General features: G+C 43.2%; 1 protein-coding gene across 7 annotated transcripts in view; it reads right to left on the reverse strand.

Moving 5' to 3' along the window:
* Positions 1 to 1,281: 1,281 nt before the first annotated feature.
* Positions 1,282 to 13,610, reverse strand: part of LOC106565103 (plasma membrane calcium-transporting ATPase 1) — a 166,397-nt gene continuing 154,068 nt past the window's right edge. For 5 of the 7 annotated variants that reach the window (XM_014131832.3, XM_045691507.2, XM_014131834.3 and 2 more), the window contains one exon: positions 1,282 to 7,136. In XM_014131832.3, coding sequence (XP_013987307.1) covers positions 6,894 to 7,136 — 243 coding nt within the window. In that variant the 3' untranslated portion in view covers positions 1,282 to 6,893. The remainder of the gene's footprint in view (positions 7,137 to 13,610) is intronic. The other 2 variants (XM_045691506.2, XM_014131833.3) reach the window with 1 other exon arrangement.

Below are 13,610 nucleotides of genomic sequence, written 5' to 3' on the forward strand. Positions count from 1 at the left end.
CGCACACGCACACGCACACACACACACACACACACACACACACACACAGGTCTGAGCCCTGGTAATCTAAGCGAGTCTGGGCAGGTGGTGCAGGACTATCAACATGGAAAGCTGGGGCCCCAAGACACACAGAGACAAACACACAGGTCGCACCGACAGAGCAACAGCCTTTCTAGGAAAAAACAACTAGCGGGATATCGAAAGAGAGGAAGACAGAAACCGTGGTGGTCAATTTGTGTACGAGCCTCAAAGCATCAACTAAAAAGAAACTACCATAATGGATAGAACTGTTGAATAAACCAGTGAAGAATCGCAGCCATCTAGATGCTGCAGCTAGAAGAGAGGTTGACTGCTGTTTGGAATTGACAGATGAGCGCTGTCCTTGGATGGAGGGAGATGGAATGAGAGAGGAGAGAAAGAGAGTTGAGGGAGGGCAATGAGGAAATCGATTCATGTGATCGGTGTGAAATGAGTTGATGAGCAAATGCCTACCTTGGTAAAGAGTGATTCTCCGTGGCTGTGGCTGGATGATGGAAGAAACAGTGAACAGCGTGGTATCATAATTACTTGTCATTTGGTGGTGAAATAGATTCAGCATGGGGGTACTGATTTAGGAATGTTATTTCTAAATGCCAACAATAAATAAAACCCCAAGTAATGACTTCTCTCATGGATAAATAAAACTAATATTAACTGCGAAACTATTATTGTGTTATGCATGATATACAGCAGTGTTGTGTGTATGCCGTTTTTGTTGGTTATCACATCAGTCCTCTGTGGTGAGATGGGGTAAAGTAGGATGGTAGACTGCATGGTTGCAGTGAGACACATTGGGAATGAACAATGACACAGGATACAGTCAAGAAGTACCTTAGCTAATAACCAAGTAGGAATCATTCAACACTAGTGATGAAGCACCCAACAGGGACCTGCTACCTACAGACACAACCCTTAATTGAACATATCTTTGTGCAACTGAATTTAAGTCCCATTCACTCACACATCCATTCCATATCTTCAAGGCAGCATCTTCTCAGTGTATGTTTCACGGAGGACAGAAACGGAGTCAAAATGTGTACGAGTTTGTACGTGCAACTTTTGTTTTGAAAGCAAGTCAACGTTTGGGATGTCTCATTCCATACTTAACCATGCAGAACATTGAACACATATTAAACACTTAGCTTTTTTCCCAAATGCAGGTATATTTTTCTTCTTTTAGTACAGCGTGGTTTAAGCTACACAGAACACGAAAGTACCAATCAACCAGGTCGGACATATTGCTTTAAACCACAAAATTGTTTATACGTCATGCATGCCACATAGATGGTATTATGTTTATACAAAAATAACACCAGTGTCTATTACTGTGCATCATATCAATGACAGAAAGTTATTTTTCGGTCTTTTCTCAATTAGATACAATTGAAAATGTATTAAAACACAAGAACTGGTTCGGGTAAATATCGTCCTACGTAAAATAAGGGGTTATGACTTTAAACTGTGATATTCCAGTTTTCAAACCTTTTTTTTTTTTTTATTTACAACTGCGGAGAAGCTTCCCCAAAGAAATCCCCCAAATCGAAAGAAGAAAAAAAAGCTATCTAAGAAAGATAAGCTTTAGAGAAGCAATGCAGTCCATTACAGTTAACAGTTATTGCACAATGCCTTAGCAATTTCATTTTGTCATACATGAGTCATTATGGAGACCTGTGCAATAAGAGGAAAAGGTCTTACAGATTGGTCAGTAGCCACGGTGGGCTTATCCATCACAGAAACCAAACATAGGCTTTATGTGGTCGGTCTAGCCGTTCTTTAGTTCTCCCTCCACCTCAGACATACAGACCTGTTGGTCTGCTTCTGTTGTACAGTTGTGCCAAGGTAAAAAAAAATAATTTAAAAAAAAAACATTGGGGTGTTTCTAGAGGATGGAGTATATGTTCACCTGTGGGATGGAATGGGAGGGCAACCAGTAAGAGATCACAACAGCACAAACCAAGGCCATGGCAATAAAAGAGGGACAATCTTAGTGACGCTTCAAACTCTTTGTATTCTCTGTCCACGTTTACATGCAAAAACATTTGCTATTTTGGGAAGATGGAAAATAAGGAAAACACCTTAACCTGACAATAATTGTTTAAAACAATCTGTGCAAAAATAAAAAGGACAGAAAAGCAATGATTGTACAAAGCAAGACTTTGGCAGAACATTCTTAAAGCTATGCTCGGTGATCCCTGACTGATTGCCCCCTTTTCATTACCTAGAGTTAAAAGTTAAGTTCAAAATCATCCTATGACAATATTTACACATACTGAATGTATAAGCGCAGCCTTCCAAATAGAGTACGTCAGAAGAAAAGAAAGGATTCGAATTGAAAATGTGTCCCCAAAGTGAGACTGTCTAATGGTCGAACGGACACCGCATCGAAGGCATCTAGTTTCTGTTTATGGACAAAAATAGGAAGAGGAAGTGATGTCACTACCGGTTTAACAGTTCTATTCTCTTCCCATAAACAGTGTACTAAGCCATTAGAATTAAAAGGGTAATGCTGAATTTGGATGAAATTCATACCCTCTTTGACAAGTCGACTAACGTCACTACACAGGCATCTGAGAGCACCGATCCTCTCACAAAATAAGTTAAACTCGCAGTCATATTAGTCTGAAAGAACAGAAAAAAATTAACAAATATATTTATATAGAGATTAAAAAATATATATATATATATATACCCCCAATTCATTTAGCATATCTTCAATGTTCTGTTTACTACCATGTTCTATTTCACTCACTTTCATTGGACCACATTTTATTTTAAGGGATAGTTCGGGATTTTGACAATGAGGCCCTTTATTTACTTCCCCAGAGTCAGATGAACTCGTGGATACCATTTTTATGTATCGGTGTGCAGTTTGAAGGAAGTTGCTAACTAGTGTTAGCACAATTGCTTTAGCATTAGCTCCCGAAACTACGTCTAATTTCCTTCATACTGGACGCAGATACATAAAAAACGGTATCCACGAGTTCATCGGACTCTGTGGAAGTACTGTAGATAAAGGGTCTCATTGCCAAAATCCCGAACTATCCCTTTAAGCTATTGAAAGAAATAGCAGAATTTAAGATACTATCTCTTTAAGACTGTATATAGTGAAGGGGAAAGGGGCGGTAAGACTAGATTGCTGAAAGAGTATGTCCCAATCACATGACCTACAGTGAGTAAACAGTTTATTTTAATTTAGTTAGCCCCAGCATCAGACGACCAAGCATGGTTTACAAATGTGGCATAAATATACTGTATATAGAACGGCAAAAACATGTTACACTGTCGATTGATCTTATTCATGGTCTGTACTGTCATCAAAACTCTTCAGCCTATACATATTTATATATTTCCAAAAAGTACTTAATATAAAAATACAGAAGAAGAATTGTAAAAAATGAACAAAACACTGAGTTTCTATGAAAATCATGCAAGAAAGCTTCCCCATAACTATGTACTAAGACTCACGAAAGCAAAGGGAATGAGGGAGACTAGCCGGTTGAGTGAAGTGCAGCACGAGCAGGCTTACTGCGTCAGGCTGACTATGTTCTGTAAACATCGTAGTGGTCCATGACTTATATACTGTATCGGCAGTGACACATTGTTTTGTCTTTGTTTTTTTGGTCAGGGGGAATAGAAAGGAAACCTCAATAACGATGGGATACAAAAGAACAACGACAACCTAGAAAATATGGCTCTGAGTAAGTAGAAAAGGCGTATCACCAGAGGGTTCTATCGAAGTAAGCAACCTAGATATGAAAATAAGGTTGAAAATATGGCAGTAGTACATTACTGGTAATCGATAGCACACGTCCTGTCGAGGGCGTCACAATCTCTGTCACAGAGTTGGTGGCCGGAGGCGGGAAAGGGGGTCAGCCCAAGTTTACACTCTCTCTACCATCAAATACAACAATGACCAGGGGAGTCATGCACCCCAAAATTCTTAGGGGGCACAAAGTACGTGAGGATGGCTGTGGGGTGGTCCGGAGGGGTGGTAAGCCCCCCGACCATAAATTGGAGAATTTAGCATTTTTCAAACATCTGAAGCAGCTTTTTCCTGTAATCTAGAGCCATAATCATTATGCTTAATTCTATGTAAAAAAATATCTATTTTTCTGAATATCTAAGCATACCAATTGAGCCGTCTGTGTCCTCCTGACTGGTGGTTCTTTAAAAAAAAAAGAAACTAAATATACTTCTCTGCATCTCTGGTAAAATATTGAAAGGAATGTGAGTCTTATTCAGTACATTTAGTTATTGCTTGCTTTTCTAAAGTCTACCAACCTTGCCAGCGGGCTTGCCAGCTAAGAGGACGACAAGCTAGCTACTCTAACTGTATTGATAGCCTGAAATGGTTTCTTGGTAGATAGTTATATAAAATTGCTAGGTGCCTAGTAGTATTACAGAGAAAAAAAAAGACCCCCAAAAAATATATTTTAAACATGACAAATCTGAGGGAGCACGTGCCTCTGTGCCCCCTACGGGCATGACACCTCTGACAACAACATACACTACTGAATACAGGAGCTCTCATACACATCTCTGGTTGAGTATTTTTTTTTTTCCTTCTTCTTCTTATTAGAGTATTCCTCTTATTGTTACGCTATTATCTGTGGTTGGTTGACCTTAGAGGACATGTGGGGATGTGCTGTGTCCCTATCCTAGCAGCCCGGAGGAGGGAGGGTGTGAGGGAGCAGGGCGGGTGAGGAGGGAGGGGGAGATATTGGATTTATATCTGGGCCACTCACGGTTGGCTCTCCCAGAGGCATGATGGGAGAGATCGATAGTCCCCTGTGTCACTCTGCAGCCAACACAGTGATGCTCGATAACAACATAACACACTCACACCGGAGCTAACAGGAACAAGCCCAACACCCCTTTGTCAACAGTGTAAAACGAGGACTAAATTTGTCTTGTTAAGGTACAGAGAATGTATTTGTGTGGACTTTTTTTGGTGGATTTTTTGTTGAGACATACTAAAGCAAAAACAATTACCCATTTCTGTCCACAGGAATACGTACGTCCTAACCCCACCCCAAATAATGTCTCACATAACCCATCTCTAAATTCCCATTCTACTCAACACAGATGAAACATGGATAATATACGTCATGCATACGAGAGATGGGGGTGAAATATCATTCACTTCACTCTGACGTTCTTAATCTTACTCCATATTGAGGCAGTTTCATAAGCTGTCAACTTACTCTCAAAGGGCTAGGGAAAACCAGAACCCTGATTGGATGAGATAAGGATGAGGTCATCGGATGAGGGAGACGCCCCTTCCCCCTTTTTTACCTCCACATCGTCTTGCTATGACCCTACTCCACAGAGAACTGGTGCCCTCTGGCTCTAGCCTGCTGCAAGCTTTACTTTGAAAATGTTGTTTTAAGAGAATTCACTTTTCTGTTAAAATATCATAGCATTCTTTACACTGTCCTTCAAAAAAAAACTGGATAAATCGTAATGGAATCATGTTAAATGGACCCAGAAGAACCAAATTAAAGTGAGAGATGTTTAGATGATTGAACCGATATCATTGAAAAGCTGTAGTGTATCAGAATTAATGAAGACATGGTTTCCTGCATTGAACTGAATAACCCATTAGTACATCCTGCTTCAAAACAGATCAAATGCATACATGCTGTACAATTAAAACACAGATTGAGAAATAGAGAAGAGAAACGTAGTAGCTGAAAGCTGCTAATCACATGGGCCATGTACATCTGATCATCCAATCAGCTTGGAGCTGTGTTGAGCCTATAAAGCATATATACAGGTAACTGCCAAAATAAAGGAAACACCAACATAAAGTGTCTTAAATAGGGCGTTGGGCCACCACGAGCTGCCACAACAGCTTAAATGCGACTTGGCATAGATTCTACAAGTGTCTTGAACTCTATTGGAGGGATGCGACAGCATTCTTCCACAAGAAATTCCATAATTTGGTGTTTTGTTGATGGTGGTGGAAAATGCTGTCTCAGGCGCAGCTCACGAATCTCCCATAAGCGTTCAGTTGGGTTGAGATCGAGGGACTGAGACATGTGTACACACACACACACTTTAAACCCCCTATGCTCCTTTGAGGCATCTTCTTCTAACCATGGTAGCCAAAATAATGGGCAACTGGGTATTCGTATACATGACCCTAAGCATGACGGGATGTTAATTGCTTAATTAGCTCAGGAACCTCATCTGTGTGGAAGCACCTGCTTTCAATATACTTTGTATCCCTCACTTAAGTGTCTTATTTATTTTGGCAGTTACATGCATGTACATCCAACATTAATGTACACATGGGTATATTCTTAAAGTTCTGTGCCAGTTAGTGTATGCAGAGTATAAGCTAGTACAGAAGGATAAACATGTTGCGTTTCAGTTCTAGGCTACTCTGAGGTAAAACAAAAAAAAACTGATATAAAACCCCAAAGATGGACAGAAGGACAGGCTACGGCCTTCGGCGGAGCAGATTGGTGGACCCCAAATGGTCCTTCCCACCCATGAGTTAGGGGCACAATGTGATTGGATGCTCTGCATGTCACTCTTCTGCACAGACTTAAAGGGCACACGCGACACAGTCAGTGCAAGCCGATGAGAATGGCAAGGTGGGGGTGGTCAGGTGAGAGGTGGGGGTAGGGTTCAGGAAGTGGAGGGAAGAGGAAGGGGTGAAGAGGGGGAGGCGCTGGGACCGGGACCCCTTGCCCACTCTGGGTGCACCCTCTGTGGGATGAGTCTAAGGATCTGAGGGGCGCACCGCTGGTCCTCCTCATGATGGAGGAGAGGAACTGCAGGGGGGATGCCAGCTGGCCGACAGGGGTGGATAGATAGATCAGAGCGGAGGAGAAGAGAGGAGGTGATCAGCAGGAGGTCTCGTGGCTGACGTCTGGAGCTTGTCCCCCCCCAGTCGAGGAGCTGGGGATGGGCTGGATCTCCATATCCACCTCATCGCTGCTGGACTCCTCTCTCTCAGGGATCTGCGCCTCCTCCTCAGACAGGGGGACAAACTCAGGGTGGGCCATGAAGTTATGGATGGAGTTTCTGGATTCTGGGTTCTCTAGCCCCGGGTAAAGGGAGCTACGGAACGCATTGACCACCTTAATCTTTTAGAGAGACCGAAGAGAGAGAGAGAGAGGGGGAGAGAGAGAGACAGGGGAGAGAAAGAGGGGAAAGATGGAGAGAAAGAGATAAATAAAAAGGACAGTTAGTATGAGGGTCCTGGCTCGGTCTTCCTGTGTTGATGGTGATGAGAGGAGTCAGGCAGACAGGCAGGGGTTTATGGGTAATCTGCTGTGTGGGGGGGGGGGGGGGGGGCAAAAAGTGGTCAGTGAGAGGTGAGACGTGAAGGATTCTGGAATGTCATGGTCGCCCTTTGCAGTCTTGATCACTCGCCGAGCATTAAATCAAACAGCAAGCAAAAGGAAGACAAACAACCCCCAAATCATACACACAAAAACCTCCAGTCCACTACAATACAGTACAGTACATAAGAGTGGAGTGGAAAATAGAGAAGGAGCACCGCAAAACAAAAAGAGCACAAAAACACAGTACAATACTAAAATACCAACTTACGAGGTGGGAACACTTGATGATGACGATGGATGGATATTTAGCAAGCATCAGGAACACAACCACACAGATACTTAATTCTACAACACCCCCCCCCCCCCCCCCCCCCCAAACACATACAGTACAGTGCTATCTGAGGCTACAAGCTGCAGTGTCTTATCACTGTGACGCTAGGATGCACACCAACACACCAGCCTACACACAGCTACAGAACAGTACAGCTAGCTGGCAGCATCTCAATGTTCTTCAGTGAATAAAGGGATGGAGGGAGTTGTCTGTTGGGCTCCTTGGTTGACGACCAAAGACGAGTGGGATATTTGGTGTGATAGGTGGGAGTGTGGTGAGGGAAAGTGCAGGAAGAGAGAGATGATGAGAAGACATTGGTAGAGGACATGAAAGGTTGACACATCAATGGGGGAAAAAAAACATGCACTTCATACACACAAACGCACACGACAGTACACACTCAGCCTTTCACACACAAACACACACGCACGCACAGTACACGCTCAGCCTCTCACACAAAAACACACTCAAATATACTTATGAAGCCGATGGTACTCAACACTCCCTACAATAACCTAATTAGACTATAATCTGTACTACACCACAATGTGAGCAAACAATTTCTCTCTATCTACTTGCCTACACTACCATTCAAAAGTTTGGGGTCACTTAGAAATGTCCTTGTTTTCCATGAAAACATACATGAAGGAAAAAGGAAACCGCACATTGCGCTTGATAGTATCACTGAACATTAATGAGTTTACGTATCGGCCTCACGGCCTTCGTCAGAGCTTCATGAAAACATACATGAAATGAGTTGCAAAATGAATAGGAAATATATTCAAGACGTTGACAAGGTTATAAATAATGATTTTTAATTGAAATCATAATTGTGTCCTTCAACCTTTTTTTTGTCAAGGAATCCTCCATTTGCAGCAATTACAGCCTTGCAGACCTTTGGCATTCTAGTTGCCACAAGTTCAATTGGCTTGATGGGCACTTCTTACTTTCCCGGGCTGGGAAAATTCTGGATCATTGTTACTCTAACTTCCGTGACGCATACAAAGCCATCCCTCGCCCTCCTTTTGGCAAATCTGACCACGACTCCATTGCGTTGCTCCCAGCCTATAGACAAAAACTAAAACAGGAAACGCCCGTGCTCAGGTCTGTTCAACGCTGGTCTGACCAGTATGATTCCACGCTTCAAGATTGCTTCGATCACGTGGACTGGGTTATGTTCCGGATAGTGTCGAACAACAACATTGATGTATACGCTGATTCGGTGAGCGGGTTTATTAGCAAGTGCATCGGTGATGTTGTACCAACAGCGACTATTAAAACCTTCCCCAACCAGAAACCGTGGATTGATGGCAGCATTCACACAAAACTGAAAGCGTGAACCACTACTTTTAATCAGGGCAAGGCGACCGGAAACATGCCCGAATACAAACAGTGTAGCAATTCCCTACGCAAGGCAATCAAACAAGCTAAGCGTCAGTATAGAGACAAAGTAGAGTCGCAATTCAACAGCTCAGACACGAGAGGAATGTGGCAGCGTCTACAGTCAATCACGGACTACAGAAAGAAAACCAGCCCCGTCGCGGACCCAGATGTCTTGCTCCCAGACAAATTAAACAACTTCTTCGCTCGCTTTGAGGACAATACAGTGCCACCGTCACGGCCCGCTACCAAAACATGCGGACTCTCTTTCCCCACAGCCAACGTGAGTAAAACATTTAAACGTGTTAACCCTCGCAAGGCTGCCGGCCCAGACGACATCCCTAACCGCGTCCTCGAGCACGTGCAAACCAGCTTGCTGGTGTGTTTACGGACATATTCAATCAATCCCTATCCCAGTCTGCTGTTCCCACATGCTTCAAGAGGGCCACCATTGTTCCTGTTCCCAAGAAAGGTAACTGAGCTAAATGACTATCGCCCCGTAGCACTCACTTCCGTCATCATGAAGTGCTTTGAGAGACTAGTCAAGGATCATATCACCTCCACCCTACCTGACACCCTAGACGCACTCCAATTTTCTTACTGCCCCAATAGGTCCACAGACGACGCAATCGCAATCACACTGCCCTAACCCATCTGGACAAGAGGAATACCTATGTAAGAATGCTGTTCATCGACTACAGCTCAGCATTTAACACCATAGTAACCTTCAAACTCGTCATTAAGCTCGAGACCCTGGGTCTCGACACCGCCCTGTGCAACTGGGTCCTGGACTTTCTGACAGGCCGCCCCCAGGTGGTGAGGGTAGGAAACAACATCTCCACCCCGCTGATCCGCAACACTGGGGCCCCACAAGGGTGTGTTCTCAGCCTTCTCCTGTACTCCCTGTTCACCCATGACGGCGTGGCCATGCACACTTCCAACTCAATCACCAAGTTTGCAGACGACACTACAGTGGTAGACTTGATTACCAACAACAATTAGACGGCCTACAGGGTCATCAGACTGTTAAACAGCCATCACTAACATTGAGTGGCTGCTGCCAACATACTGACTCAAATCTCTAGCCAGTTTAATAATAAAAAATTGGATGTAATAAATGTATCACTAGTCACTTTAAACAATGCCACTTTATATAATGTTTACATACCCTACATTACTCATCTCATATGTATATACTGTACGCTATACCATCTACTGTCTACTGCATCTTGCCTATGCCGTTCGGCCATCGCTCATCCATATATTTATATGTACATATTCTTATTCATTCCTTTACACTTGTGTGTATAAAGCAGTTGTTGTGAAATTGTTCGATTACTTGTTAGATATTACTGCATGGTTGGAACTAGAAGCACAAGCATTTCACTACACTCGCATTAACATCTGCTAACCATGTGTATGTGACCAATAAAAGTTGATTTGATTTTACGTACCATACGGTCAAGCTGCTCCCACAACAGCTCAATAGGGTTGAGATCCGGTGACTGTGCTGGCCACCCCATTATAGACAGAATACCAGCTGACTGCTTCTTCTCTAAATAGTTATTGCATAGTTTGGAGCTGTGCTTTGGGTCATTGTCCTGTTGTAGGATGAAATTGGCTCCAATTAAGCGCCGTCCACAGAGTATGGCATGGTGTTGCAAAATGGAGTGATAGCCTTCCTTCTTCAAGATCCCTTTTACTCTGTACAAATCTCCCACTTTACCACTACCAAAGCACCCCCAGACCATCACATTGCCTCCACCATGCTTGACAGATGGAGTCAAGCACTCCTCTGGCATCTTTTAATTTTTTCTGCGTCTCACGAATGTTCTTCTTTGTGATCCGAACACCTCAAACTTAGATTTGTCTGTCCATAACACTTTTAACCAATCTTCCTTTGTCCAGTGTCTGTGTTCTTTTGCCCATCTTAAACCTTTATTTTTATTGGTCAGTCTGAGATATTGCTTTTTCTTTACAACTCTGCCTAGAAGGCATCCCGGAGTCGCATCTTCACTGTTGATGTTGAGACTGATGTTTTGCGGGTACTATTTAATTAAGCTGCCAGTTGAGGACTTGAGAGGCGTCTGTTTCTCAAACTAGACACGCTAATGTACTTGTTCTCTTGCTCAGTTGTGCACCGGGGCCTCCCACTCTGTCTATTCTGGTTAGGGCCAGTTTGCTCTGTTCTGTGAAGGGAGTAGTACACAGCATTGTACGAGATCTTCTGCCTTTTAAAATGATAAACTTGGATTAGCTAACAACGTGCCATTGGAACACAGGAGTGATGGTTGCTGATAATGGGCCTCTGTACGCCCATGTAGATATTCCATTTCCATTTTTAAAAAATCTGCCGTTTCCAGCTACAATAGTCATTTACAACATTAATAATGTCTACACTGTATTTCTGATCAATTTGATGTTATTTTAATGGACCAAAAAAAAGTGATTTTCTTTCAAAAACAAGGACATTTCTAAGTGACCCCAAACTTTTGAACGGTAGTATGTGTGTGTGTGTGTGAGAGAGAGAGAAATAAGAAAAAATGAAAAAGGGTCATATCCAATCATTTCCATTTCCACAGCGTTCTCTGGCATGATGTGGCTGATTATGTCGAGAAATGAGCTCCACTTTGGTGGACTGTATGTGGACCTCATCTCTACAGACTATCCAATCAGCATCCAACCTCTGTGATGATTCTTGATATTTATATTCTTATTTCAGGCAGACTTCTCTGGCTATGTGTGTATGTGTTTGTTTAAGAGAGCATTGTGATGTCGAAAAAAAAATATTTTCATTTTCATTGCTCTATTTCCGTGCCAGGAAGAAAATAGTCACACACACGTATGCACGCTCGGACACACACAAATAAACATGGTAAAACAAGGATGAAAACTACTGGTCTTTTATTGTTACCCTGCAGTCACTAAGGAGAGTCTTGGGAGAAGAGGGAGACAGAGGAGTAGAAAGAGACATAAGAGTGGGAGAGGATGGAAACATACAGCAGAGCGAGAGAAGCAAGAGATGAAGGAGTGCAACATGGGAAATAGTATCAGAGAAAACAGAGTGAAAGACAAATAAGAAAAATAGCAAAAGGTTTGGGAATCAGGGCCTACAGCAATTGGATCAGAAAGTGAAAGGAGAAAAGGTCATGGGTGAAAAAAAGAAGTCATCATGTTAAACGACCATCATCCAGCAGCTCTAAATGTGTGCATAGATTGGGGATAGGGGTCAGGGGTGAAAGGTAAAAGGTGACAGCTTGACTCAACACTCCATGAGCCTTAAAGCTGATACAAATTCCTATGAGCTACTTCAATTCCACTTTGTATTCTCAGTCTTACATGACCTATTTAATATATTTAGATATTTTCCACACTGTATTCTTCAGTCCTAATCATCTTTTCTTCCTTTAATCATATTCACACGTTTTCCAGAGACTTTAGTTCAATTTGCAAATCCGTTACCTGCACCACCTTTTCCTTTGCTCCAGAACCTCAGTGTGTGACGAGTGTCTCTGCAACCTTGCCTCTTAAGCCCAGGGCTTTAAGTCCTCTAATATATGTGTGTGTGTGTGTCTACATTTGTGTGTAGTTCTCTAGGTTTCTAAGTCCTCTCATATCTATCTGATCTCTGCGTGCCTCTCGTGTGAGCGTGTTGGCGGTTGCGAAGATACACCAGTGTACCACAGGCATCCATCACCCTTTTTACATAACAAAATGTGGTAGAAATATATGGCTATCTTTCTTCCCCATAAATCTCTTTTAGTGAGAAAAACGCAGAGTGAGATGCAGAGGCTGTCATGGAGGAAGAAGTCAGCTCTGGGGTTGCCAGCCAAGTCTTTTAAAAAAAAATGTAATAAAACACACACTGAGTCATAAGTCCTCCCTGAATAGCGGACTGACAGGGAGAGGGAGGAGAGAGAGGGAAGAGAAGAAGAAGACAGAAAGACGACAAGACGAGAGAGACTGAGAAAGAGAGATTGAGGGCAAGGGAGAAAGAAAGATGCATGTGAAGTAGAAAAACAAGAGGGCCTCATCCATACATATGAGTTAGGGGGCAACTGGAGAAGAGAGACAGGGCGTGAGAGAGAACGAGAGAAAGGGGGAAGGAGAGAGAAGGGAGTAGCTGCAGCATCTGTCAGCCATCTCCTTGCAGCCCTCTGAGGGTGTGAGGGTGTATGTGTGCGCGCGAGCGAGTGTGTGTGTGTGCGTGCGTGCGTGCGTGCGAGAGAGTGTGTGTGTGCGCGTCTCTCTCAGTACTCTGTTGCTGGGCAGACGGCATGTGTGTATCTCTGGGGGGAGAGGAAGTGCTGTGTCGTGGTGTGAGGAATGACGTCCCCCTTTTCTTCCCTCTCACCTCTCCATCCCTCCCCCTAGCAAAGGACAAGGTCATCCCCATCCCTCTGTCCCTCTCATCTGTACAGAGGAAGCTGACTATCATATCTCACACGACTTAGCTCATCTCTCTTACTAAAACAGTCCAACACCATCACCAGAACTAATGGACTCTCTATACACTAACCACGCAGATGACTACATCACTTCTGACACAGAATCAATCACTC

This window comes from Salmo salar, chromosome 12, assembly GCF_965601325.2.
Source record: "Salmo salar chromosome 12, fSalSal1, whole genome shotgun sequence".
Lineage (NCBI taxonomy): Eukaryota > Metazoa > Chordata > Actinopteri > Salmoniformes > Salmonidae > Salmo > Salmo salar.